General features: G+C 51.4%; 3 protein-coding genes across 3 annotated transcripts; 1 reads left to right on the forward strand and 2 right to left on the reverse strand.

Moving 5' to 3' along the window:
- Positions 1-3,343: 3,343 nt before the first annotated feature.
- LOC121461472 (testis-specific serine/threonine-protein kinase 5-like) lies at positions 3,344-6,435 on the forward strand. The gene is given in 9 exon segments (XM_041672555.1): positions 3,344-3,607; positions 4,429-4,536; positions 4,735-4,937; positions 5,020-5,075; positions 5,364-5,496; positions 5,577-5,692; positions 6,058-6,189; positions 6,271-6,334; positions 6,336-6,435. Coding segments are annotated over 9 exon segments (1,176 nt in total).
- Positions 6,436-6,754: 319 nt separating this feature from the next.
- Hgh1 (HGH1 homolog) lies at positions 6,755-9,753 on the reverse strand. Its single transcript, XM_041672277.1, has 6 exons — positions 9,076-9,753; positions 8,896-8,996; positions 8,495-8,593; positions 8,173-8,264; positions 7,972-8,094; positions 6,755-7,893 (listed from the first exon to the last, which is right to left on the reverse strand). Exons 1-6 carry the CDS (start codon positions 9,687-9,689, stop codon positions 7,741-7,743), a joined length of 1,182 nt encoding a protein of 393 aa, XP_041528211.1. The 5' UTR covers positions 9,690-9,753; the 3' UTR covers positions 6,755-7,740.
- A 5,074-nt stretch (positions 9,754-14,827) lies between these two features.
- Positions 14,828-23,718, reverse strand: Wdr97 (WD repeat domain 97). Its single transcript, XM_041672349.1, has 24 exons — positions 23,563-23,718; positions 23,235-23,365; positions 22,464-23,092; positions 22,214-22,335; positions 21,378-22,077; positions 21,142-21,284; positions 20,822-21,058; positions 20,657-20,747; positions 20,342-20,474; positions 20,143-20,264; positions 19,853-19,913; positions 19,538-19,687; positions 19,187-19,444; positions 18,978-19,100; positions 18,819-18,902; positions 17,695-17,820; positions 17,397-17,612; positions 17,135-17,320; positions 16,814-17,011; positions 16,607-16,728; positions 16,376-16,532; positions 15,359-15,909; positions 15,216-15,277; positions 14,828-15,120 (listed from the first exon to the last, which is right to left on the reverse strand). Exons 1-24 carry the CDS (start codon positions 23,690-23,692, stop codon positions 14,921-14,923), a joined length of 4,932 nt encoding a protein of 1,643 aa, XP_041528283.1. The 5' UTR covers positions 23,693-23,718; the 3' UTR covers positions 14,828-14,920.
- Positions 23,719-23,743: the final 25 nt, after the last annotated feature.

The raw sequence follows: 23,743 nt of genomic DNA on the forward strand, positions 1-23,743 counted from the left end.
AGCTCCAGGAGAAATCAAAGCTTCTAAGCTCCACGGGCATGCACACTAAAGTGCACATACCCCCCCACACACACACACACATGTACAATTAAGAATAAAAGCTTGCCAGGTGGTGGTGGCGCACGCCTTTAATCCCAGCACTCGGGAGGCAGAGGCAGGTGCATCTCTGTGAGTTTGAGGCCAGCCTGGTCTACAGAGAAAGTTCCAGGACAGCCAGGGCTACACAGAGAACCCTGTCTCGAAAAACCAAAGGGGAAAAAAGACAGATAGTTGCTAGCTTCCATTTGGGTTCTGGCATAGGTGAGAGCCAGGAAGGGGAGGGGCTCTGAGTAGACAGCAGCAGCTCAATGGCACTGGTGGCCTCGATAGAGTTGTCATGTTTTCCTTTTGTTCTCTAGATGTAATGCCACCCGCCTACAGCCATCCTCACCCAATGGCACATATACCCACAGTCTTCCCAACTCCTGGAATGCTAACCTGTAGTAAAACCCAGAAACAATCTCCTTTTACCTAAACTCCAGATTAGCCAGAGGACAGTTACTGTGTGCATATTTTCTATATTGCTTTTCTTTCCAAGACAAGGATGGAAGCTATGAGCCATTCATTCCAAAAATTCACACGATAACAAGGATGAAAAAATAAATCTGACAGTTCAGGCTTGGCTATTCCAAAGCCTTATAGTCAAGGCCTGCACATCCGGCTACAGGTTTCAGAGTAGGAAGACACAAGTCTCCAGGGCTCATTAGACTTCTACCATAGTCCAGGCCTTGATGAATACTCTCAGGACAGTATGCTGGTCCCTCCAGCTCATAGCTGAGACATTTGTTCAATGTGTGAAAATGTATTTGCTGTGATTGGTGTAATAAAAAAGTTGAACAGCCAATAGCTAGGGAGGAAGTAAAGGCAGGATTTCTAGGGAGATAAAGGAAGAGAAGGAGACAATTGAGGCCCAGAGGAGACACCAATAAGACATGGAGTCAGACACACAGAATGAAAAAAGGTAAGAAGCTACATGGTAAAATATAGATTAATAAAAGCAGGTTAATTTGTTATAAGAGTCAGTGGAAGACAGGCGGTGGTGGCATACACCTTTAATCCCAGCACTGGGAGGCAGAGGCAGGCGGTTCTCTGATTCGAGGCCAACCTGGTCCACAAGAGCTAGTTCCAGGACAGGTTCCAAAGCTACAGAGAAACCGGTCTCAAAAAAATAAGAGCTAGCAGAACACATCTACGCTAAGGCCGAGCTTTCATAATTAATTGATAATTTCATTATTAGTGTGAACGGGCGGCCCAAAGAAAAAGACAACACACAGAAGTGCATTCAGGGAATCAGACATGATCAGAGAGATGCAGCTAAAATGATGACTTAGAATAGCAACTGGCACATGGCGCATGCTAAGTAAAGTCAGCTGTGACTCTGGACGTCAGAACAAAAGAGAAGTGATGGTAGATGCCGTGCTCTGAGGGAATGGTCTGAGGTGGTGGCTGTGCTTGCCCTGAAGATGTATTCAAATCTGAAGAGAGGTCTAGGAGATAGGCCTCCTGCAGCAGGCCTGGCCTGGGTCAAAAATCACAATCCAGTAGAGGAAGACCAGGATAGAGGATCCTGGACTGGACTCTCTCGTCACTTCTGACTCTGTGACCTTGGCAACTCCTCAAAGAAACAGTGGTTGATTTCTTTTGACCTCTTTAAATCCTTAGAAGACTTAACCCTTCCAAAGTTTGTTTTCTCGAGACAGGGTTTCTCTACCTGTCCTGGAACTTGCTCTGTAGACCAAGCTGGCCTCAAATTGGAGATCCACCTGCCTCTGCCTCGATAGAGTGCTCAATTGAATTGCTTGATAGAGTGCCACCACCACCCAACTCCCTCCCGACTTCTTTAATAAAGGATGTATTGTGGCTGGAGAAATGGCTCAGCAATTAAGAACACATACTGCTTTGCAGGGGACCCAAGTTTGGTTTCTAGCACCTGTTATCAGGTGGCCCAAAGAAAAACAACCCCCTAAAACTCCAGCTCCATGAGATACAAAAGTCTTTGGGGCTCTCTCTCTGTCACACACACACACTGAAAAATAGTAAAAATAAAGGTAACAAGGAGGACCCTAAGAAGGACACATGGATCTCCCTGGGAAAAGGAAATAGATGAGATCTCTTGGGTAAACTGGAGGCAGGGGGAATAGAGGGAAAGGGATAAGGGAATGGGAACATGAGGGATCAGGATGGTCGAGTTGAGGGCAGGACAGAGGGGAAAAGTAATGAAAGCAGTATCTTGATAGAGGGGGCCATTATGGGTAAGGGAGAACTTGGTGCCAGGGACACTCCCAGTAACCCACAAGGATGATCCCTGCTGACTCCTAGCAATAATGGAGAAGGTGCCTGAACTGACCTTCCCCTGTAATCAGATTGGTGACTACCCTAATTGTCATCAGAGCTCCTTCATCCAGTAACTGATGGAAGCAGATGCAGAGATCTACAGTCAATACTGGACTGAGCTCTGGGAGTCCAGATGAAGAGAGGGAGGAGGGATTATATGAGCAGGGGGGGGATCAAGATCATGACTGGGAAACCCACAGAGACAGCTGATCTGAGCTTGTAGGAGCTGGCATCGGACTGACCTAGGCCCTCTGCAACTGGGTGACAGTTGTACAGCTTGGTCTGTTTGTGGGGCCCTTAGCAGTGGGGCCAGTACCTGTCCCTTGATGGATAAGTTGTCTCTTTGGAACATATTTCCTATAGTGGGATGCCTCGCCCAGCCTTGACTCAAGGGATAGGAGCTTGGTCCAGCCTCAACTTGTTATGCCATGTTTTGTTGACTCCCATGGAAGGCCTTACCCTTTCTGAATGAAGATGGAGGAGTAGACTGGGGGTGGGGGGTTGAAAAGGGAGGTGGTGGAGGGAATAGAAGGAGTGGAGGGATGGGAAACTGGTTGGTGTGTAAAATAAATAAATAAATGAAAATAAATCCTTAAAGGTCTTTTATATTCAATTACATGTAGAGTGGCCCACAAAAGCCTCATCCTGGTGCTAACCCTTCATTTGTGTTCTCACCCCACAGAAGGGGAGTACAACATTAAATAGGGCCAATCCAGTAAGATAGCCTCCGACATGTCAGGTCTCAGTAACTTTGAGGGCACAATGCAGATGCATCTCTAGAACCTTCTATTTTAGAACCTATACCCAGTTCCTTGGAGTCTTCACTCTCTAATCAGTCCAGAGCTGTGTTCGTCTCCCCCGAGCCTCTCAACCTACACTCTTCGCTTTAAAACTCAAAAAGCCTTCAGAAAACTTTTCTCCAAGGGGCTGTGGGTCCCACCCGCCCTCTGAAACAAGTTGGCCCTTGGAGATGACCCTACCCCCAGCTAAGCTGGCCCACCAAGTCCCCTTCTGTGGCACCCTGCCCTCTCTGAGAAGCAACAGTCGTCGTGAGCTGCATCAGAGGGTCTTCACGGAGCAGGTTCGAGAATGCATGGACAACGGCTACCTGCTCTCCTCCAAGAAGATCGGCTCTGGTGCTTTCTCCAAGGTCTACCTGGCCTATGCAACACGTGAGCGCATGAAGCACAACCCGAAGCTATTCTCTGACTTGCGGGGCAAGCACCACACTATGGTGAGGGAGGCCTGCCACCTTCTCTGTGGGCTCCTTAGGTACCCCACTCTGGCTTCCTCTATAGGACCTCCTTCCTAGGTCCTGTTTCTTCTCAGCTTCCCCATGTTCTGCTCCCCATCTCTCAAACATGCGTGTGCCCAGGACAGAAAGAAAGTGGGAGGGGGCTGGAGAGATGGCTCAGAGGTTAAGAGCATTGCCTGCTTTCCAAAGGTCCTGAGTTCAATTCCCAGCGACCACATGGTGGCTCACAACCATCTGTAATGAGGTCTGGTGCCCTCTTCTGGCCTTCAGGCATACACACAAACAGAATATTGTATACATAATAAATAAATAAATAAATAAATATTAAAAAAAAAAAGTGGGGCTGGCACCACCTTTCGAGAATATTGCTCACCAGCCACTAGGAGAGGTTCAACAATGTGTGTAAAGAACAGTGGGCCTGGGCTGGAGAGATGGCTCAGAGAGTAAGAGCACTGGCTGCTCTTCCAGAGGTCCTGAGTTCAATTCCCAGCAACCACATGGTGACTGACAACCACCTTGCCAGCAGTACATTGTATGCTTAATAAATAAATCTTTTTTTTTTTTTTGATTTTCGAGACAGGGTTTCTCCATAGCTTTTGGTTCCTGTCCTGGAACTAGCTCTTGTAGACCAGGCTGGCCTCGAACTCACAGAGATCCGCCTGCCTCTGCCTCCCGAGGGCTGGGATTAAAGGCGAGCGCCACCACCGCCCGGCAATACATAAATCTTTAAAAAAAAAAAAAGAACAGTGGGCCTATTCTGAGGAGCTTCTACACAGCTGACTGCTCTCCACCTTTCTCAGGTAGCTATTAAGATTGTGTCCACGGCTGAAGCCCCAGTGGAGTACTCCAGAAAGTTCCTGCCCCGTGAGATTTTATCACTCAATGCCACCTACAAGCACCTGAACATAGTAAGACAGTCCTTGCCACGCCTGCCTTCTACCCATGCTTGGCTCCCCTTCCCTACTTGGAAATCCTCCCTTTTGCCCTTGCGTACAGAGCCCATTCTCACCCATAATTGGGATCGAGTACACCTAACAGTCCCAACACTCTTGACCCAGGCCTTCCTCAGGAAGACGGTGTATGTGAGGGATGGGGGTCTTTGGTAGGTGCAGTTGTACGAGGCCTACCAGAATAGCCAGCGCTCCTACCTGGTACTGGAGTTGGCAGCCCGAGGTGACCTGTTGGAGCATATCAATGCCATGTCAGACCTTCGATGCTGCCCAGGGCTAGAGGAAGAAGAGGCCCGAAGGCTGTTCTGGCAACTGGTCAGCGCTGTGGCCCACTGCCACAATGCCGGCATTGTGCACCGGTGAGGGCGCCATCCGGCCTACCTGCCTGCCTGGGCAGCTGCTGACCTACTTGAGCCCAGCCCCACATTCCCTTCTCCGCAGGGATTTAAAATGTGAAAATATCCTGTTGGATGACCAGGGCTTCCTAAAGCTGACAGGTGAGCCCACACGGCTCCCTTAGTTCAGTTTACTTCTGGACCCTACCTCCGAATTCCTCCTGTCCTCAACTCTGACCTAGCCCCAACCGTCAGCTCCTACCTACAGCCCACACCCACTGACCCACACCCACAAGGGGCCCCGCCTGGTCTCCCCCTCACTCTCATTCTGTAACATACTTTCAGAGCTCCCTCCCAGACCCCACCATCCTGACAGATACCCTCTTGAACCCACTCTCCCGTCCTGTCCATCACCCGTGTTGCCTTGCCCTGCCTGCATACTGTGTGCAGATTTTGGCTTTGCCAACTGCATGGGGCTCAAGAACTCACTGCTGAGCACCTTCTGTGGCTCTGTGGCCTATACGGCCCCAGAGATCCTCATGAGCAAGAAGTACAACGGTGAGCAGGCTGATCTGTGGAGCCTGTAAGTACCCCCAGGTACCCCCCGCAGGACCCAGGGGTGGGCTTAGGAGGGCCAGCACCCTGAGGAAGCTGCGTCCCCAGAGGGATCATCCTCCATGCCATGGTGTCTGGGAAGCTGCCCTTCAAGGAACACCAACCCCCTCGCATGCTGCAACTGATTCGCCGTGGTCCCATCTTCAGGCCAGGGCTGTCCCCAGGTGAGCAACACCATTCCATGCTCCTTCCAAGCCCCAGCTCAGGCCTGGTGAGTAACCAGAGACCAGGACCACAGCAAAGAGAATGGTATCACCCCACCCCATCGGCTGGAAAAGTACCATACCACACATTGCATGCTGGGAAGCTGAGGGTAGGACTGAAGGATAGCAATCCTACTGAAGAATATGGCACTAGTCCAGAATACCCTACCCCTTCTCTGTGCCTCAGTCCCACTCTGATGGTGGGCAGAAGCTCCTGAATCTTTGCCAGATTGGTAAGGTTCTCTCTCAAGCTGCCACCATTTCTGTTAGTTGTGGGTGTGGGTCAGGGTTACTGGCAGGCTCCAGCGGTGAGCCCTCCCCTGTAGAGTGCCGGGATCTGATCAGAGGGCTGCTTCAGCTGCATCCGTGTGCACGCCTGGGCCTACAGCAGGTGGCTGCTCATTGCTGGATGCTACCTGCAGAACACATACTGTCCTCTACGTTTGGTGCTACCCCAGGTGGGGCACGGCTCCCGGAGATTGTTGGGCTGCAGGGAGTGCCTCTAACACTCTACATGACTCTGCTTTGGTCCATTGCAGAACAGGAGCATTCCCAGTCAGCAATAGGCCCTGGTAACACAGAGCCTCGCGGAGATATGGTGTACCAGAAGCAAAAGCTGCAGCACCTCCAGAGGCAGGTCATCTCTAAGGAGAGTGTCTCTGGCCCAGCTATGGAGCATCTGGAAACCTGTACCAGAGGAATAGGTTTTACCAGCCTTGGGTTATGGCACACCATGGCAGGTGGCTGCGCTCTACGCCCCATATTCCCCAACAGGAACATGCCTGGGCACTATCTGGTCAATTGAGGGTAGGTGGGTATGGGCAGATAAAAATGTTTTTCTGTGGAGCCGAGGATGTAGCTATCTACACAGGGAGGGCTGGTGGCCTCTGGGTACCTCCTTGGGAATCTGGGTCAGAGGGAGCACATGTACCTAGAGTATCAAAGCTTTAACAGAGGGCTGGAGGGCATCACGATGGGGAGGAAGACTCATGGTATGAATGAAACACCTAGCCATGGCATAACAACACATAAAGCATTTTTCCAGCTTCAAAGATATGGAGTGGAACACTGCAAATTCCCATGAAGACTATGGGCCCCTGGGGCCTGGGAGGACCCACTGCTGAGAGGGAACAGCATACAAAAGCTTCACACAGGTGGATCAAGATCTGTGCCTCAAAAAGGGGGACACAGTGGGGCAAGATTTGCCATGGTTATCTACAGAATGAGGAAGAAGGGCTGTATAGAGGGAGTAGGCTCCATAAATTGGGGGTAGGAGTGTGTAAGAATAAATGCTTCTGGAACACCCAGGAGAATCTCTACAGAGGTAGGCAAGGCGTGACCAGTAGGAGGGTCTTGAAAGGCAACTGTTGCTCAAGGAAGCTAACTGAGGAGCACATTCTATCTTAAATGGCTAACTCTAATTCAACCTGGGACTAAGGAGGCTAACCAAAGACTAACGGCAGGGTGGAGCAGAGAAAGCGAGATAACGAAGGAGAAACAGTACCCAGCAGTGATCCAAAGACAGGCCTAGAAGGGCAGAGCATCCTAGGAAGATCCTAGGATTCAAGTGTGGTTTGTCTTTCAAGGGGGTCTTGGGCAAAGGAAAGCAAAAGGACTCCAAAGGTTGGGGCTCATAGCACGGTTGGCACCACTAAGCCAACTCATGTCCAGATCCTTCAGTGTCTTCAGGAATGAAAAGCTCTAGTTGGCTGACCAGGGCTTGCAATGTTTTTGGTCCAGCCCTACCACAATCTGGGAAAAGGCTCCTCACAGCTCCAGTGGCCATCAACTACCTGCCTCATATATAAGCAGCTACAGCACAGGACCTGGCCACCTCCAGCTCAACAGTGCAGCACTGAACAGCCTGCATTCTTGCTGGGTGCGTGCAGTAGGGCACAGGAATGGGCAGTGTCCTTGAGCTTCTCAACATTTACTGCGTGTTTACCCTAGAACCCTGAAGGAACCCTGGCAAAGGTAGATAGGGAGCTGGCACTTCGGCCAAAGGAGCTTCAAGTCCGTGGGGCATCCTTGTCTCTTAGCTCTTGAGCAAGCTCTAGCTGTTCTTGCCGGTCTAGCTGTTGCAGCTGTCGCTCCACGTCTTCAGGCACCTGCACCTCCAGCAGGTTGTCCATGCCAACCTCAGGCTCGTCACCAATAAGCACCTGCAAAGCAGAGGAGGCAGGTGAGCAGCTCATTAGCTGTGGGCACAGCGTCCCTAGCCTTTCTGACCCTGTGCTCACCTGGATAAGCTTCTCACAAGCTATTCGCACATCGGGCTCTGGCTCCCAGTTGTGTAGCTCTCGAAGGACCAAGTAGGCACCCTGGTCCCGTATCTGCTGCCGACCAGGCGCAGTGGCTGTCAGCTAGGGTGATGGAAAGGGTTACTCCTCAGATACTAATATGTTTTGTAGGGAGCATTAGCATCACAGACCCCTGCTCACCAGCATGATGGCTTCAATGAGCATCTTCCGGATGTCAGCATCTGGCTCTCGCTGTTTGTCTGGTGGCAAGTACTGCAGGTCAACAGGCAGCCCTAGGAGTGAGGGTGGGAGCTGTGTTGGACACCGAGCCATGCTCTGCCTGGGTGAGCCTCATTCTGTGTGTGTGTGTGTGTGTGTGTGAGAGAGAGAGAGAGAGAGAGAGAGAGTGTAAAACAACCCCCCCACACACACACAAAGGCTTCTGAAAGGACTCCAGACCTGTACATTTCTCCCTCTCCCCTTGCTTGCATCCTTCCCTCGAGCCTAGACAACCCTCACTCACTGTCCATTTCTTCCTCGGAGAACTCCTCAGGCCCAGCCAAGGGCAATAGCAAGAAGGGGAGAATGTCAACTTGGGGCCCGAGCAACCATTTGTGGTGCCCTGGAGGTGGAAACAAGGAAAGGAATCAAGAAATTGGTCCGGCCGGGCTATGGTGGCGCACACCTTTAATCCCAGCACTCGGGAGGCAGAGGCAGGCGGATCTCTGTGAGTTCGAGACCAGCCTGGTCTACAGAGCTAGTTCCAGGACAGGCTCCAAAGCCACAGAGAAACCCTGTCTTGAAAAACCAAAAAAAAAAAAAAAAAAAAAAAAAAGAAGAAGAAGAAGAAGAAGAAATTGGTCCGTTGGATCCCGAGGGACCTGTCTCCACCCAGCAATGGCCCAATCCCCTCCTGTCACTCACCATGCTCGAAGCAGCAATTCCGAAGTGTTCCCACCACTCCTCCCCTCCGCACCGAGGAGTCTGGGTACTGGGTAAGAGGCAGCAGCCGCTGGACCACGCACCTGTTGGAAGGCCACACTCACTGCTGCCTTTGTCCACTTCCACTCCCCCTCCCCGCCCGCTTAGGCATCTGGGCTTCACCTGTCCTGGTCCAGCAGAAAAGCACGCACCTCCGCCTGCTGGCTAAGGTTGGAGAGCAGCGGACCCAGGTAATGCAGGGGTGCGGCCGCATTGTAGCTGGGCGTGCACAGCGCGTTAACCAGCCGCTCCAGACCCAGGCGCTCCGTCTCAGCGACCATTAGTTTCTCCATCAACGCAGCACACGGCGCCAGCTCGCGGCTCAGATTAGCCAGTACCGCTGCCGCCTCTTCAGCCCAGGGCCATAGAGGGTCCAACACGCAGCTCAGCAAGCGGGCAGGCAGTTCCGGGTCCGCCGCTAGCAGCTGCCGGTGCAGGCCGGGGTCAGCAGCCAAGTTAACGAGCGCGCGGGAAACGTCGCGGGAAGGAGCTGGGGCCGGAGCCACGGCAAGCTCGGCAAGAGCCCGCAGCAGCGCTGCCTGTCCTGCCAACAGCGCGCGGCCCGAGTCGGAACCAGTGAGCGCCAACACGTGCTGCGCCGCGACCGCCTGCAGCTCTGCCCGCACGCCAGGCTTTAGAAATAGCAGGAGATCCGCCGCCTCCGTGTCCGCGCCGGCCTCCTGCTCTAACAACCCTCGCTCGCCCGAGAGCCCAGAACGCACTCCCGGGCCCGGCATGCCGCCAGCGGTTTCAGTCTACGTTCCCTCTACCAGGGCCACGACCCGGCCCCCTTGCAAAGCGGAAGTCGTTGCGACCAATCCGAAGCCGAGGACCCAACTGAAGGGGGCGGGGCCGGCCTGGGCGCGAGGCATTGTGGACCACGGTGTTGGGATTTCGCCTAGGTGTTGGGGCACACGTAGGTGGTGCAGGTTCCTTCCCACCTTCCAAAAAATCTAAGTGCTTGCGGCGACTCACAGCCGATTCACAGCCGCTGCTTTGCCTCCAGTGGTATCAGAGCCACGCGGCCAGCCCGCAGAGTTGGAAGTTCGGAAGCCCGGGCCCTTGGTGTCCGGACTGTTGCCTGCTACCACTTAGCCCCGGGTTCAGAACCCGATGGCGCAGGACTCCGTGGTGAGAAGGCAGCCTCTGACTTTACAGAGAGCCTAACTTTGGGGCATTTGTCAGGACTACTTCAGTGATAGAAGCCTGGGTCAAACAGGCTTGGACAAAAGGGGACTAGTTAGTGTTGCGGGTTTGGGGGAGTCTGGCGACAGACACTGCACACAGCTCTATAGGACCCTGTTCGGTTTCTCCCTTCCTCACCTCTCTGCTTCTCTGAGACTCCATATTATCTTTACCGTCCACTGACACATTTGTTAGCACAGGTGAGAGGAAACTGACCTTCGCAGCTACATAATCCTGGTAGAAGATAGTTTCTTTCAGTGCTGGGGTTTTTTTCAGGAAAGTATTCCATTCTGTGCTTCTTGTGCCTCTACTACCAATTTGTTGCCTGGGGTCCTTGCTCTCCCAAGACAGGAGTTTTTCCAGGGCTGGTCCTTAACAGCTTTCCTAACCCTCAACTTCTGACAGCAAAGGAGCTGCAATAGTTACAGATCCTATGCAGCCTTAAATACCGACCGGGACCCTTAGCACTACAGTGACTATAGTGTTTTTAGCTCTCGCGTGGGTCTAAGTGTCCAGATTTCCCAGCTAGTGATACTGTTCCGAGAAGAGGCTAACCCTTGCCTCTTAAAGCCACTGCTGCCACTGTTTCTACTACTGCCATACCGCTTTTTGGGATGATATCTTTGTACACTGTGTAAAGATGTGTCTCTTGTTTTACATCACCTGGCTAAGGCACCTTCTAACTGGTTTAATAAAGAGCTGAATGACCAATAGTTAAGCAGGAGAGGATAGGCTGGACTTGCAGGCAGAGATAGGAACCGTGGAAAAGAATCTGAGGTGGGAGATTTGCCAGCTAGACACGGAGGAGGTTGGACATACTGTACCAAGGAGAGGTTACGAGCTACGTGGAGGAACACAGATTAATATAAACAGGCTAATTTAAAATTTAAGAGCTAGTTGGGAACAAGCCTAAGCTAAAACCATACTTAACCATACTTTTTTCTTTCTTTCTTTCTTTCTTTCTTTTTTTTTTTTTTTTTTTTTTTTGAGACAGGGTTTTGCTGTAGTTTTAGAGCCTGTCCTGGAACTAACTCTTGTAGACCAGGCTGGCCTCAAACTCACAGACATCCGCCTGCCTCTGCCTCCCAAGTGCTGGTATTAAAGGCATGTGCCACCACCTCCCGGCTCATGCTTTCATAATTAGTAAAAAGTCTCCATGTCATTATTCAGGTGCTGGCAGTCCAAAGGAAGATCCGTATGACAGCTGCTTCCCCATCACTGCCTCTTCTGCAGTCCTGCTGCTGTGTCTTCATTGTCTTCACTTTCTTTCCTTGCCATACCAGCCCATCCAAATCTAGAAAAGTAGGTGAGAAAGGACAGGCATCATGGTACACACTTTTAGGAGGCAGAAACAAGTGGATCTCTGTGAGTTTGAATCCAGTCTGGTCTGCATAGTTGTTGGCAGAGTTTTCTCTGTGTCTTGGCAGCTGCTCCCAAATAACCACTCAGAGACTTATTAATTATGATTGGCCAAAAACTCAGGCTTAATACTAGCTAACTCTTACATTTTAAATCAACCCATATTTTCTTATCTACCCTCTGCCACGTGGCGGTACCTACTTTCAACACAGCATGTTCATCTTCTCGCAACTCTCAAGACTCCATCCTTCTTCCCAGCATCCTGTTATTGCTGTCTCTCACCTATACCTCCTGCCTAGCTACCAGCCAGTCTGCTCCTTTATTAAACCAATCAGAAGGTGGCTTGGTAAAGACACATCTTCACAGTGCACAAAAAATTATTCCTTAACATACAGTAAGTTCTGGTCTGTCTCAAAAAAAAAAAAAGAAAGAAAAGAAAAGAAAAACATCTTTGGCAAAGACTTTTCTTTGGCCCAATGTTGGAATGGTATGAGAAGTGTTTCCTACCAGATATAATCCCAGCATTTAGGAAGCTGAGATAGGAATCCAGATTTCCAAGGTCACCCTTGCCTAACTGACTGAAACCAATCTGCTGTACACACAGGCCTCTCAAAAAGAAAAAAAAAAACCTCCCAGCTTGTTTACAAAGAGAACTACACAGCCTGTATATAGTCAAAAGTCAACAGTTTGCACCAATTGGAACAGGTCAAATGAACTCAAATGAAGCTATATCAATGAAGGCACTGCTTTTTTTTTTGTTTTGTTTTGTTTTTTTTTTGTGACAGTCACAGTCTCCTTTGCTAGACTATCAGGGGAAGTGCTCATCTGACCTGGTACAAATGGTTGCTAGGAAAGGCCTACTCAAAGCTGCTTGAAACATCATTGCTGAAGCCACACCTCTTGAAGCTGAAGTTGTATTTTAGCCTTGTGTATCTGTAGAATATTCAAAATAGCCAGTGCTGGCATAAGGGTGTTCTAGCCAGCTTCCTGGCATGCAGTCCTTTCTCGATGATACTAGGGCACGACGGAGGGGTCTAAGGATGTCAGCCAGGAAATCCAGTAGCCTTGTCCTCCAAAGAAAGAGCGTTTTCTAAAAGTCTTTGTTAAACAGGGGCCCAGTGGTTGAAGGACTTGCCCTGCAAGCATGAGGACTGGAGTTCGTTTTTTGTTTTGTTTTGTTTTTCGAGATAGGGTTTCTTTGTGTAGCCCTGTCTGTCCTGAAACTTGCTGTGTAGTCCAGGCTGGCCTCGAACTTACTGAGATCTGCCTGACTCTGCCTACCAAGTGCTGGGATTAAAAGCACTCAAGGACTGGAGTTTGGATATAACCTATGTATAATTAATAGATACCAATAAAAACATAGATGGATAAATCAATCAGTTAGGTATAGTGTTTCATGTCTAATCCCAACTACTCAGGAAGTTGAGGCAGGAAGATCATAAATTTGAAGTCAGCCTGTTCTATAGACTGAGACTGTCTCACAAAACAAAACAAAACTGAAAACCTCCTTAGAAGCCGGGCGGATCTCTGTGAGTTCGAGGCCAGCCTGGTCTACAAGAGCTAGTTCCAGGAAAGGCTCCAAAACCACAGAGAAACCCTGTCTCGGAAAAAACCAAAAACCAAAACCAAACAAACAAACAAAAAAAACCTCCTTAGAATGATTGACTTTGATTGTTAACTTGACACAAGATAGAGTCACCTAGAAAGGGAGTCTCAATGAGGGACTGTCTAGATTAAATTGGCTTATGGACATGTCTGTGGAGGGGGATATCTGAATTAATGGAAAGACTTTGCCCACTGTGGGTGACACCATTCCCTGGGGAGGGGATCCTGAGTTTTCTAAAAGCGGAGAAAGCAGACTTGCTATGTGACTCGCTGCTCCAGGTTCCTGCTTGACTTTTTCACAATGATGGACTGCCATCTAGAATTGCAGCTAAGGGGAGGGAAGGGTTGGTTTCATTTATACTCTTCAGGCCATAATCTGTCACTTAGGGTTGTCAGAACAGGAACCCAAAGTAGGAACCTGAAGGCAAAAACTAGAGCAGAAGCCATGGAGGAGTGCTGCTTAGTGGCTTGCTCCTCCTGACTTGCTCAGACTGCTTCCTTAAACAACCCAAGACCACCTGCTCAGGAATGGCACCGCCCACAGTGGGCTGGGCCCTTCTACACCAATCAATGTAGAACAGTGTCCCACAGGCCGGTTTAGTGGGAACATTTTTTCAGTTGAAGTTCCCCCTTCTCAAACAACTTTAGCGTGTATAAAGTTGACAAAAAAAAAAAAAGCCAGGCAGTGGTGGCACATGTCTGTAATTCCAGCACTTGGGAGGCAGAGGCAGGCAGATTTCTGAGTTGGAGGCCAACCTTGTCTACAGAGTGAGTCCAGGACAGCTAGAGCTACACAGAGAGACCCTGTCTTGAAAAACAAACAAACAAACAAATCCAACAAACAAAAACTAACCAGAACAGCATATGAACTATAAAAACAGAAGCCTACAATTAAAGAGACAGAGAGAGAAACAGCTCTCGCCTCTGGGCCTGGAGAACAAAGGGAAGAGGGTATCAAACTGGGCACAAGTCCCACCTGACTCCTTTTCCTTAAATGGCATCTGGTTCAGTCATTAGTATACTTGCTGCAGACATCTTACTGCTGAGATCCACTTGGTACACCCATGCAAGCAAAACACTCTTATATAATTAAATAGGGTCAGGCGTGGTGGCACATGCCTTTAATCCCAGCATTTAGGAGGCAGACGCGGGTGGATCTCTGAGTTCCAGGACAGCCAGGGCTATGTAGAGAGACTCTTATTAAGAAAAAAAAAACAAAAACAAAGAATAATAAAAGTAAAAATAGGTCTTTTATCCCAGCATTCAGAAGGCAGAGGCAGGCAGAGCTCTGTGAGTTTGATGCCAACATGGTCTACAAAAGTGAGTTCCAGGGGCTGGAGAGATGGCTCAGCGGTTAGGAGCATTGCCTGCTCTTCCAAAGGTCCTGAGTTCAATTCCCAGCTACCACATGGTGGCTCACAACCATCTGTAATGAGGTCTGGTACCCTCTTCTGGCCTGCAGGCATACACGCAGACAGAGTATTGTATACATAATAAATAAATATTTTTTAAAAAAAGTGAGTTTCAGAACAGCCAGGATTGTTACACAGAGAAACCCTGTTTCAAAAAACCATCACTAACTAACTAACTAAATAAATAAATAAATGGGATGTAGAACAATGAAACTTGATATCAACTTTTGGCCTCCAAAAGCATGCACACATATGTACATTTGCACACAAGTGGACATGTATATATACACAATAAGTAAATATATATATGTATATATATTTTAATTCAGACCAAACATGGTAGTGTGATTTGCCAAGGTGGTAGGACTGGGCCTTAACCATGGAACCATGGCTATCTGTCCCCCAGGTCAACCGTAGATGTTAGGGTTTGTGTCTTGGGGCAGAAAGTAGCGTTGCAGTGTAGGTTGGAGGAGCAGTGGGGGCAGCGCCCGTGGGGGTGCAGGCCAACCTGGGGGAAAAGGCTGTAACTCCACTCGTGGCAGTGGCAGCTTCAGCACCCGAAGAGAGCCATCACCGCGAGCTGGGCCCTGGCGGTACAGCCTGTGACCTGGATGCAGGGAGCCAGGAGAGTGAAGCTGTAGGCTGAGGTTGAGTTGGGGCGGAGAGCATTAGGGTTCAATTCTTACCCCTGTGTCCACTCACCCCTAAAAAACATCCCAAAGCTTGGTTGCCTGGTCTCCTGCAGCCGAAAAATTGGATAGAGCCTGAAGAAGGAAGAGGATTCAATCAGACCTTCCTCTGCAGCCCACGCAGGGTCAACCCGACAGGCCCACAGTAATGCGCACCAGCGATCCCGGGGCGGCCGCACCACAATGTTGGGCCGTAGCTGGCTTAAGCGTGCGACTTGTAAGTGCTCCTCTTCCTCCTCCTCCTCCAGCAAGCTCTGCTGCCGTGTCCGGTGCTTCTCACAGAAGAAATTAAGTACATCAATATAAAAAAGGTCCAGTATCTGAGAGTGTGACCATTCTGTCTCCTCCAGTGGAGGTGGCCCTTTTTTTACTACAGGGGACACAGGAACATGCAAGTTGTCCTGGATCACAGAACAGAAGGCCTGCAGTGTATCAGCGAAGACTCTTTTGGTTGACCGCATGCGAGAATGTGCCTTAATGCTTGCAGCATGGAGATCTAGCATGGATGATAACCTGGGCTCCAAAACTGAAGACACAGGTGACACCATCAGCTCTTGAATACGCAAGGAGACTTCCGATGCCCGGGAGGGTAGCCAAGAGGTGCTCAAGGCAGGCAGGAATGCCCCAGAGGCAAGGGAGGCTCGAGAGGAGACCTCCCTGGGAGGTTCCGTAGAAGCACTGGCTGCAGACTGCTCCAAGTTAGTCATCTGCAGGAAAGTAGCCCATGGAGTAATGACCCTTGCATCTGTATCTCTGAATTTTTTATTAATATTTTTATGGTTTATTTAACTTTATTTTATGTGCATTGGTGTGAAGGTGACAGATCCTCTGCAACTGGATCTTCAGACAGTTGTGAGCTGTCATGTGGGTGCTGGTAATTGAATCTGGGTCCTCTGGAAGAGCAGTCGGTGCTCTTAACCACTGAGTCATCTCTCTAGACCCTGTATCTCTGAATTTTCCTTCAGCTAAAGTACTAGCCCCTGGGAGAGGATGCCTCATCCAGCCCCTCCTCTCCCTCCATACCTGTAAAGCCATCCGTTGTATAGAGAGCTTTCAAGAAATATTCTGGTTGGGGAAAACCCAGGGGCATTCCTATGGGCACCCATGATCTTCTGGGAGACCTCAGAAGAAGGCAACAGGTAGGTGAGTCACCCAGTCCTTGGCCCACCAGACCTGAAGACTCATCTCCTCCAGCTTCTGTTGACATTGTGTGTGTATATTGGCCTTGGAGTCAAGGTTGAAGTTCTCAGCCCAGGTTGCCAACTCCTTGAACAGGAAGCCCTGTGGGTCCTTAAGGCCCAGCACAACCAGCAGATTCATGAGTTCTTGGCTGGAACAGGTGGATGAGGCTTAACCCAAGTCTTCCCAAGCTGGTAGGGCAAACCCAGAAGGAGCTCAACTCACTGACAACTGGCTGGTGAGTAGAGGTAGTAGGTCAGGATCTCCAAAACCACATCAAGGACCTCCAGGGTGCAGGCCAGGAGCAGCTGCAGCGCCAGCATCACAAACTGCTTCTGAATCTTGTCCTAGGCTCAAGAGTAGGCTGGCACTAGGGAACCGTGGTTGATTCTGGAAGTAGGTGAGGATACGGGGTACTGTGGAGGGATTCACCTGGAGGCTAGGGGGCTGGTCTTGGTTGAGCAAGTACAAGAGTTTGCCCTGCAGCCGGCTGTGGAGCTCACTGCTTATCTCAGGAAACAGCCTCAGCAGGGCATTTAGAATTTGTACTCTTTCTGCCCAGGTAGACTGTTGCAGGAAGTCCACAAACACTGAAGCCAAGCCGTCTATGGTACCCATCTCTGGATAGGCCTGTGGGAAGATTTGCTGAAGCCCTGCCCATCCCTAACTCCACTCTGCATGTGGAGTAGTCCCTACCTTCACTCCTTCCCCCACCCCCAGCCTGGGCTTCCCAGCTTCTCAGAGTCTCCTAACCTCCAGGGTAAAGATAGGGAACAGCTTTTTGAACCAGTTTTGAACAACAAACTGATGCAGGAACTTGGGCAAATGCCCATAGCGCTCTTCCAAGAGTGAGCGCCCAGGCTGGTGTTGGTGTGGAGCCACTGGGGTCTTGGGCTGGGTGACTGCAGGTTGAGGTTTTGTGGTCAAGTCCATGGAACTCTAAGGAAAATGAAAGAAGCTTCAAACCCATCTCTGAGCACCAATCTTTCCCTTCATGAGATCCTAGAGTACCTACATGAGTGTCTGCTTCCCAGAGTTCTAGATGCTCTTCAGTAGTTGGAGAAGGGGAGAGCCACTCCATCTCCAACTCTTCATCCTCCTCTTCGTAGTCCTCTCCTTCCCCCCTCTTATGTGCGCTCTGAAGCCAATAGAGCAGTTTCAGTTTCTTTCGCCACCTTCTAGTAGAATGCTTTCGGCGCTTCAGCCACTCATCATTCTTGTCTCCAAGTGACTGCAGAGGGACAAGAGAGAAGATGTGGCAGACTGTGGAGATAGCAGGGCCCACCCTGCTAACCCCAAGCTCCACTTCTTGCCTTGAATTTGTCCTGGGTGAGTTCTTCTAGGGAGCTGAGGCAGCTGACCTCTGCCTGCAACCACATTTGCCGCACTATCACAGAGTTGGGCACGCAGCCAGGAAAGCTGATGGGCCGAGTGCGTTTCTAGATGTGGAGGGCAACAGATTGGGCTGAGAATCACTAGGACATAACCAGGGGGCACCCCCATAATCACGGGCCACCACAAGCTAGACTAGACTGGTAACTTGCTTGCATTCTCAACACACAAATGACAGTTTAGCTTGGAAACCCAATACAAGGTAATCTGGGGGATATAAACTGTAAATGGAAGGAGGAACTTAGAGGTGGTTGGTCCCTGGTGAGCGCTAACCACATACATGTTCTCTGTAGAACTTAACCTAAAACAGGGGTGTCTATAAAAACCATGGTAGAGGGGGCAGGGAAGGAAGAAAGGAACCTGGTTCATAAATTGAGTGAATAGGCCTCCCCAAGCTGGAAGGGTTAATGATACACCTGAACAGGAGCCTGGTATGTGCTAAGCAAGGGGCTAGGGCCTGCCTGGGTGCCCAGTGTGACCAAGTATGGCAAGATGGTGGATCTGGAGGGACTGACCCCACTGGATTTTGCTCCCCTGGAGCACAAGATCTCTGGTCTTTCAGAAAAAGTCTACAGGGAATGTAGTGCTCCCAGAGGGGACAGTGGTATGCAGAAACAACCACTGGTGGTGGGCCCTTGATTTGGGCCTAGTCCTAGAAAGCAGCAAGGAGTGTACCACACCAGAACTGGCCAGAATGGAGAAGTACAGGGTTCTTTTTATTGTTGTTGTTGTTGTTGTTGTTGTTGTTGTTGTTTTCTCTGTAGTTTCAGAGCCTGTCCTGGAACTAGCTCTTGTAGGACAAGCTGGTCTTGAACTCACAGAGATCCGCCTGCCTCTGCCTTCCAAGTGCTGGGATTAAAGGTGTGCGCCACCACCGCCCGGCAGAGGTACAGGGTTCTTAAGTCTTGACCCTATAGGCTCCAGGTAGGCATGGCCCTTAAGTCAGACTGGGGTACAATGATTTACAGCCAAGGGAGATAGGATATACAAAGAGTGACCCCTAGAAGAGGGTACCTCTGGGAGAAAAGAGGGGTGGGGGTCTCACCCTGTGGGGCTGTATGGTGGCAGGAAAGAAGCCCCCTAGTTTTGAGAGAGGATCTCGGGGCCTTCTGGGCAGCAACAGTGGAACCTGGGGAAGGACAGGGAGTGAGAACAGAGCACAGCCACCCAAGCCCCCAAAACCGCCCTTGAATAGGGGCCTCACCCTATTCTTTAGGTAATCAGGTGATGTGTTCAGGTCCATGATCTTTTCTCCAAACGAATCCCACCGCAGCTGCAGATCCAAACTGAGGCCCAGCTCACAGCTCAGCGAGGAACATGCTAGAAGCTAGGGTACACAAGGAATTACAAGGGGCTGGGGCAGGGACCACAGTGTCATATATGGGTGGCTGTGGGAAGGGAAGAAAGCCTCACCTGGGATGCCTGGCTATGCACTGTCCGGTGAGTGGGTGGAATGGGCAAGGAGACACGGGGAGGGCGGGCAAAGCGCCTGCCTGGGGCTCTTGGGATGTGGGGGGCTGAAGGTGGGGACACTGGCTGAACGTCAGTGCTTAATGTAGCCTGCCCACCACTGGTAGCAGCTCCTGGCTGGATCCCCGTGTCCTGAGTCTCTTTCTCTGTGATGGAGCCCACAGTGTCCCACTGCAGGAACTCCCTTCCAGATTTTATGTCCTGGGACAGGAAAACAAACAAACAAACAAACACGAAGTCTGTGTCAAATAGGGTGAAGGTTATGCCAGGGCCTGGGATTGATCCCATACCCACCAGCAGGTCAGAACCGTAGATCAGATGTAAGTAACTGTCAAAGGCTTCCTGGCGCATCTTCCAGGAGAGTTGGGGCCGGGGTGCCGGGACCACCAGTCCTTGCCTCAGTTCTTGAAGGTCTTGATCTCGGGCTATGATATCCTTCAAGTCCTGAAGTGGAGATCAGTGGTCAGCCCCTGCTTCTTTGAAGACTTGCCATGCGCTGCCCAAAGCAACCTTGAGAGTTCAGGCCAGAGGCTGAGAGGTTGTGGATTGAGAATGGATAATGGAGCATGGATGGGCACTGGGCAGGCAAAGAGTCAGGTTCAACACTACCTCCTTCAACACTGGCTGCTGAATTGTTTCTGTCTGGTGATAGCTGAAGGGCAAGGTCACACTGTAGATAGAAGCAGGCATAGGTGAGACTCTGGACGTTACTGGTGGAATGGGTTAAAAGCTGGAGTAAGGACCAGCCAGGAGAAAAGGTTCTTGGGTTGAGATGTAGCAATTCCAGAGGGACTTGGGAATGTGGAGAACTCACACTGGGGACACACAGCTCTGCAAACCCTGCCCCCCAGGGACTGGGTAGAACCCTCCACAGTAGCTGAGTAGCCCCGCGGGCAGACCTGAGGCTGGCTGCTCCACGGAGGCTGGCAAGCCTCTGCAGCTGGGTGGATGTCAGTGGCTTCTGGCTGTTCAGTGGCAGCGGAGGGTCATTCACCACCTCAGTGGACTTCTGACACAATTTCTGAGGAAGCAGGAAGAGCTTTGTTCCCAGTACCATGTGTGCGCTGCTGCCAGTCCCACCTTGACCACTTTGTATACCTCAACTAGATAGGATGTAGGTAGGTAGAGCTTGTGGGACACCAGGCAGAGGCGGGAACCTAGAGCGAATACCAGGTCTCCAGTGTTGTTGGAGAAGGCCAGGGCCTGAGGGGGACCATTCAACTGCAGGAGCCTGCAAGAGTGCAGAGAGTCTATGGCCTGTTTCACAGAGGGGGAACTTGAGGCAGTGACAGGGGCAAGACCCTGTCCCTTTCAGTCCAGCCCCTGAGCTTTAATGGAAAACAGAGGTTAGAAAACCCCCGATGGCTATCCTTTAGCCACTAGCTGCCCCCACACTAAAGAGCCCCAGCACACCGCAGCAGCCGGTTCTCCCAGGTCCAGATTCGGATAGTACAGTCCAGGCTGGAGCACGCATATATCTTGAGGGAAGGGCAGCAGCATAGGCCTAGGGGCAGAACTAAGGTTAGGAAGCAGTTGAGAATAAGGACAGAGGCTTCACCTTTGCTTCGCTGTCCTCACCAGTGATGTGGTCCGTAGGGTCATCCTGTGGCCTGTGGTCACTGCGCATTTTGTCACCCAGGCCATACTGCACCAGACCATAGGTGGCGCTCTCTGGGTCCTCAAAGCCTACAGTGATGCGCTTGCCCAGAGCACAGAGCATTACTGCCGGGTGGCAACAGGAAAAGGTGCATAACAGGCTCAGGCTCTCCTCGGCATACGGGAACACACGCCACATCTTTACTGTCAGATCGCCACCTTTGGGAAGCAGGAGCCAGGGTTGGGACTTCGGGCAGGTGCTGGGACTCCCAGGCTGTCTTTGAGGGAGAGAAGGTACTGACCTGAAGTAACAATGATGTTCCAGGTGGACCCAATAGCAGTCACTGGTTCTGGACTGTGCGCTTCTGTAAGAAAGACTGTCACTGATGTGCGCCAATCCAGTACAGACAGTGTGCCGTCTGAGTGCCCTATCATTGGTAAGAATCTGTGAGAAGTGAAGGAGGCTGTTGGTCAAGGCTCTGTCACCACGTCAGCCACATTTTGCCTTAACCCAGCCTCAGACAGCTGCAGTGCCCACCTGTTCTTATTTTTCCAGGACCAGGCAATGGCACTGCGGAGCGTGTCGCCCTGATTACGGCGCACAATCTCCCAACAATTGCATGCACTACGAGGGTCTGTGAGATGGCTGTAGAGGTGCAGACAGCAGGGCTGAGGCGCTGGGGGTGGAGACGGACGCAGGCGGTGCAGTACGACCATGGGGCAGCGTGCTGCATTGGCGCGCAGCAGGTGCCCTGAGCGTGTCAACACCCACAGAGCTTCTCGAGACAAACAATAAACGACCCCAGCAGCACAGTCCTCCGGTTCCAGCAGCAATGAACTCACAGTTCGTCCCGTAGCAGCTGACACCAGGTAGACCGACCCATCTGCACAAGCGCAGACAAGGCGAGAGGGCAGAGGCGGCTCAGCTGGTGCCGGCAGCACTGGCGCCACCTGTAAGTGAAGCACTGGAGCGGATAGCTGTGCTAAGGGTGAATAGAGGTCACACACACGCCACAGCTCCACACTTTTTGAGAACAGAGAGAGCACCGACCAGCCAGGAGCTGCAGGAGCCAGCAAACGGCTCACTCTCTCGGATAATATGTCTTGGTTCCAGCAACCCAGTGTTACCTCTCCCACCTGAGTTGCAGCCCTCAGGTCCCATGTGCGAAGCGTTCCATCCTGTGAGGCGGACACTACTAGCGAGGTGTTCTGGAGCACTGTCATAGCTGTCACTGGGCCTGCAGGAGAGGTGTCGGTCATTTTGGCACATCATAGCTTAAGGAGGGAGGCATTCCTGGGATTCAGTCAACCCTGTAGAAGGGCAAGCTCAGGATGAGAGAGAAGGACTGCAAGAGTTGCCAGGCTGTGGCACACCTGTGTGGCCCACGAACACCATCCGGATCTGCCAGTCAGCCTCCCACACCTTCACGGTACTGTCCCGGGAAGCTGTCACCATGGCTTCTACCTCCTCACAATATTCCAGGTCTGAGATGATTCTAGACGGGAGAGAATGGGAAGCCCAGAGGACTTAGCACAGCCCTGTCTGTGGGTTCTATAGCCCCTGAAGTGATTGGCTCTCCTTAAGGGATCTGCCTCCCATCCCCCATCCCTGGACTCCCCTCACGTTTTATGCAGATCCTGGCACACATTTACTAGCGACCAGGCGTCCAGATCAAAAGTGAGCACTGCCGAGCCATAGGCAGCAAAGCAATGCTGGGTGCCGTGGTCAGTTTCCGGCCCTAGCGCCAGCCTCTTGAGAGAGCCAGACAAGCCTGGCGGTGGTTGCAAAGGTGAGCCACAGGACACCAGGCGGCGACCCCCTGAACGGAACTTCCAGAGCTCCAGGCTGCCTCCCACCTGGGCCACAAGCAACAGTCCCAGGCTGGGCACTGGTAAGCAACACAGAGGCTCCTGGCCCAGCGTCTTGTTCTCCTGTGGCGGGCTCAGCCAGAGCAGGTGGAAGTCTGGCCCTAAAATGGACAGTCCAGCTGGGCCCCAGCCTACAAAGCGGCCCACTTCTCCCAAAGGGCCAGGCACAGTCACTAGCCCGTTAAGCACCACAGGCGCTTGCAGCTTTGCCTGCACCCAGCCATCCTTGGTATGCTGATGTAGGTAACCTTCACCGTCTAGTACCATGAAGCGTCCACCCACTGGGTCCTGCGCTACTGAGCGCAGACCAGCTGCCACCTTTAGAAGACGCAGTGGCTCCAGCCCGTGTGTCATCCGAGTGACTCGCAGCTCTGCTCTTTTCTCCTGCAGGCCAGAGTACACAGATGTAAATGTGAATAGTGGAGGTCTGAGCTCCTCTGCCTGGGGAGACTCGGAAGGACCAGTGGAGTTGGTGCCCAGTGTCTTTAGGGAAGAGCCCAGCTAGAAACCTCGTAAAGAGCCACACCTTTTCTACAATGTCATGGAGGTATGTGCGTAGATGCAGCCACAGCAGGCGGGCTCGGGAACGCAGTGTCATTTTCCGCCACTTCTGGCTATTTGTAAAGAGCTGCAGTGGTGCCTCGTCCAGACCCAATTCTGTAAGTCAGTGGAGGGTGTGGTGTCACTGTAGCCTTGTGCCCTACCCCTGGAGGTGGGAAGCAACACTGAGCTCTCCTCTGAGGGACATGATGGGTCAGGGAGTGTCCAGGGAAGTTCCACTTCTGCGACTGAACAAAAGTCTGAGAAATATCTGCCTCTGAGTGGGGTGTCTGGACAATGGTAGGTGCCCTCACCATGCCTTTCTGAGAGCACCCCAGGATCTGGGACATCATAGCCTTCCTGATCATACACGTCTGTGTCCAGAACTGCATTGTCACCCTCTGATGCAAAGAGGTTGCTTGCGTCTAACATCACGTCCTCCATGGACAATCCCAGAGGTACGAGGTGTAACAGCTCTTGAGACTAACGGAAAGG

Source organism: Microtus oregoni, unplaced genomic scaffold (genome assembly GCF_018167655.1).
Source record: "Microtus oregoni isolate MIOR12 unplaced genomic scaffold, Mior012 000022F_ref0000154, whole genome shotgun sequence".
Classification (NCBI taxonomy): domain Eukaryota; kingdom Metazoa; phylum Chordata; class Mammalia; order Rodentia; family Cricetidae; genus Microtus; species Microtus oregoni.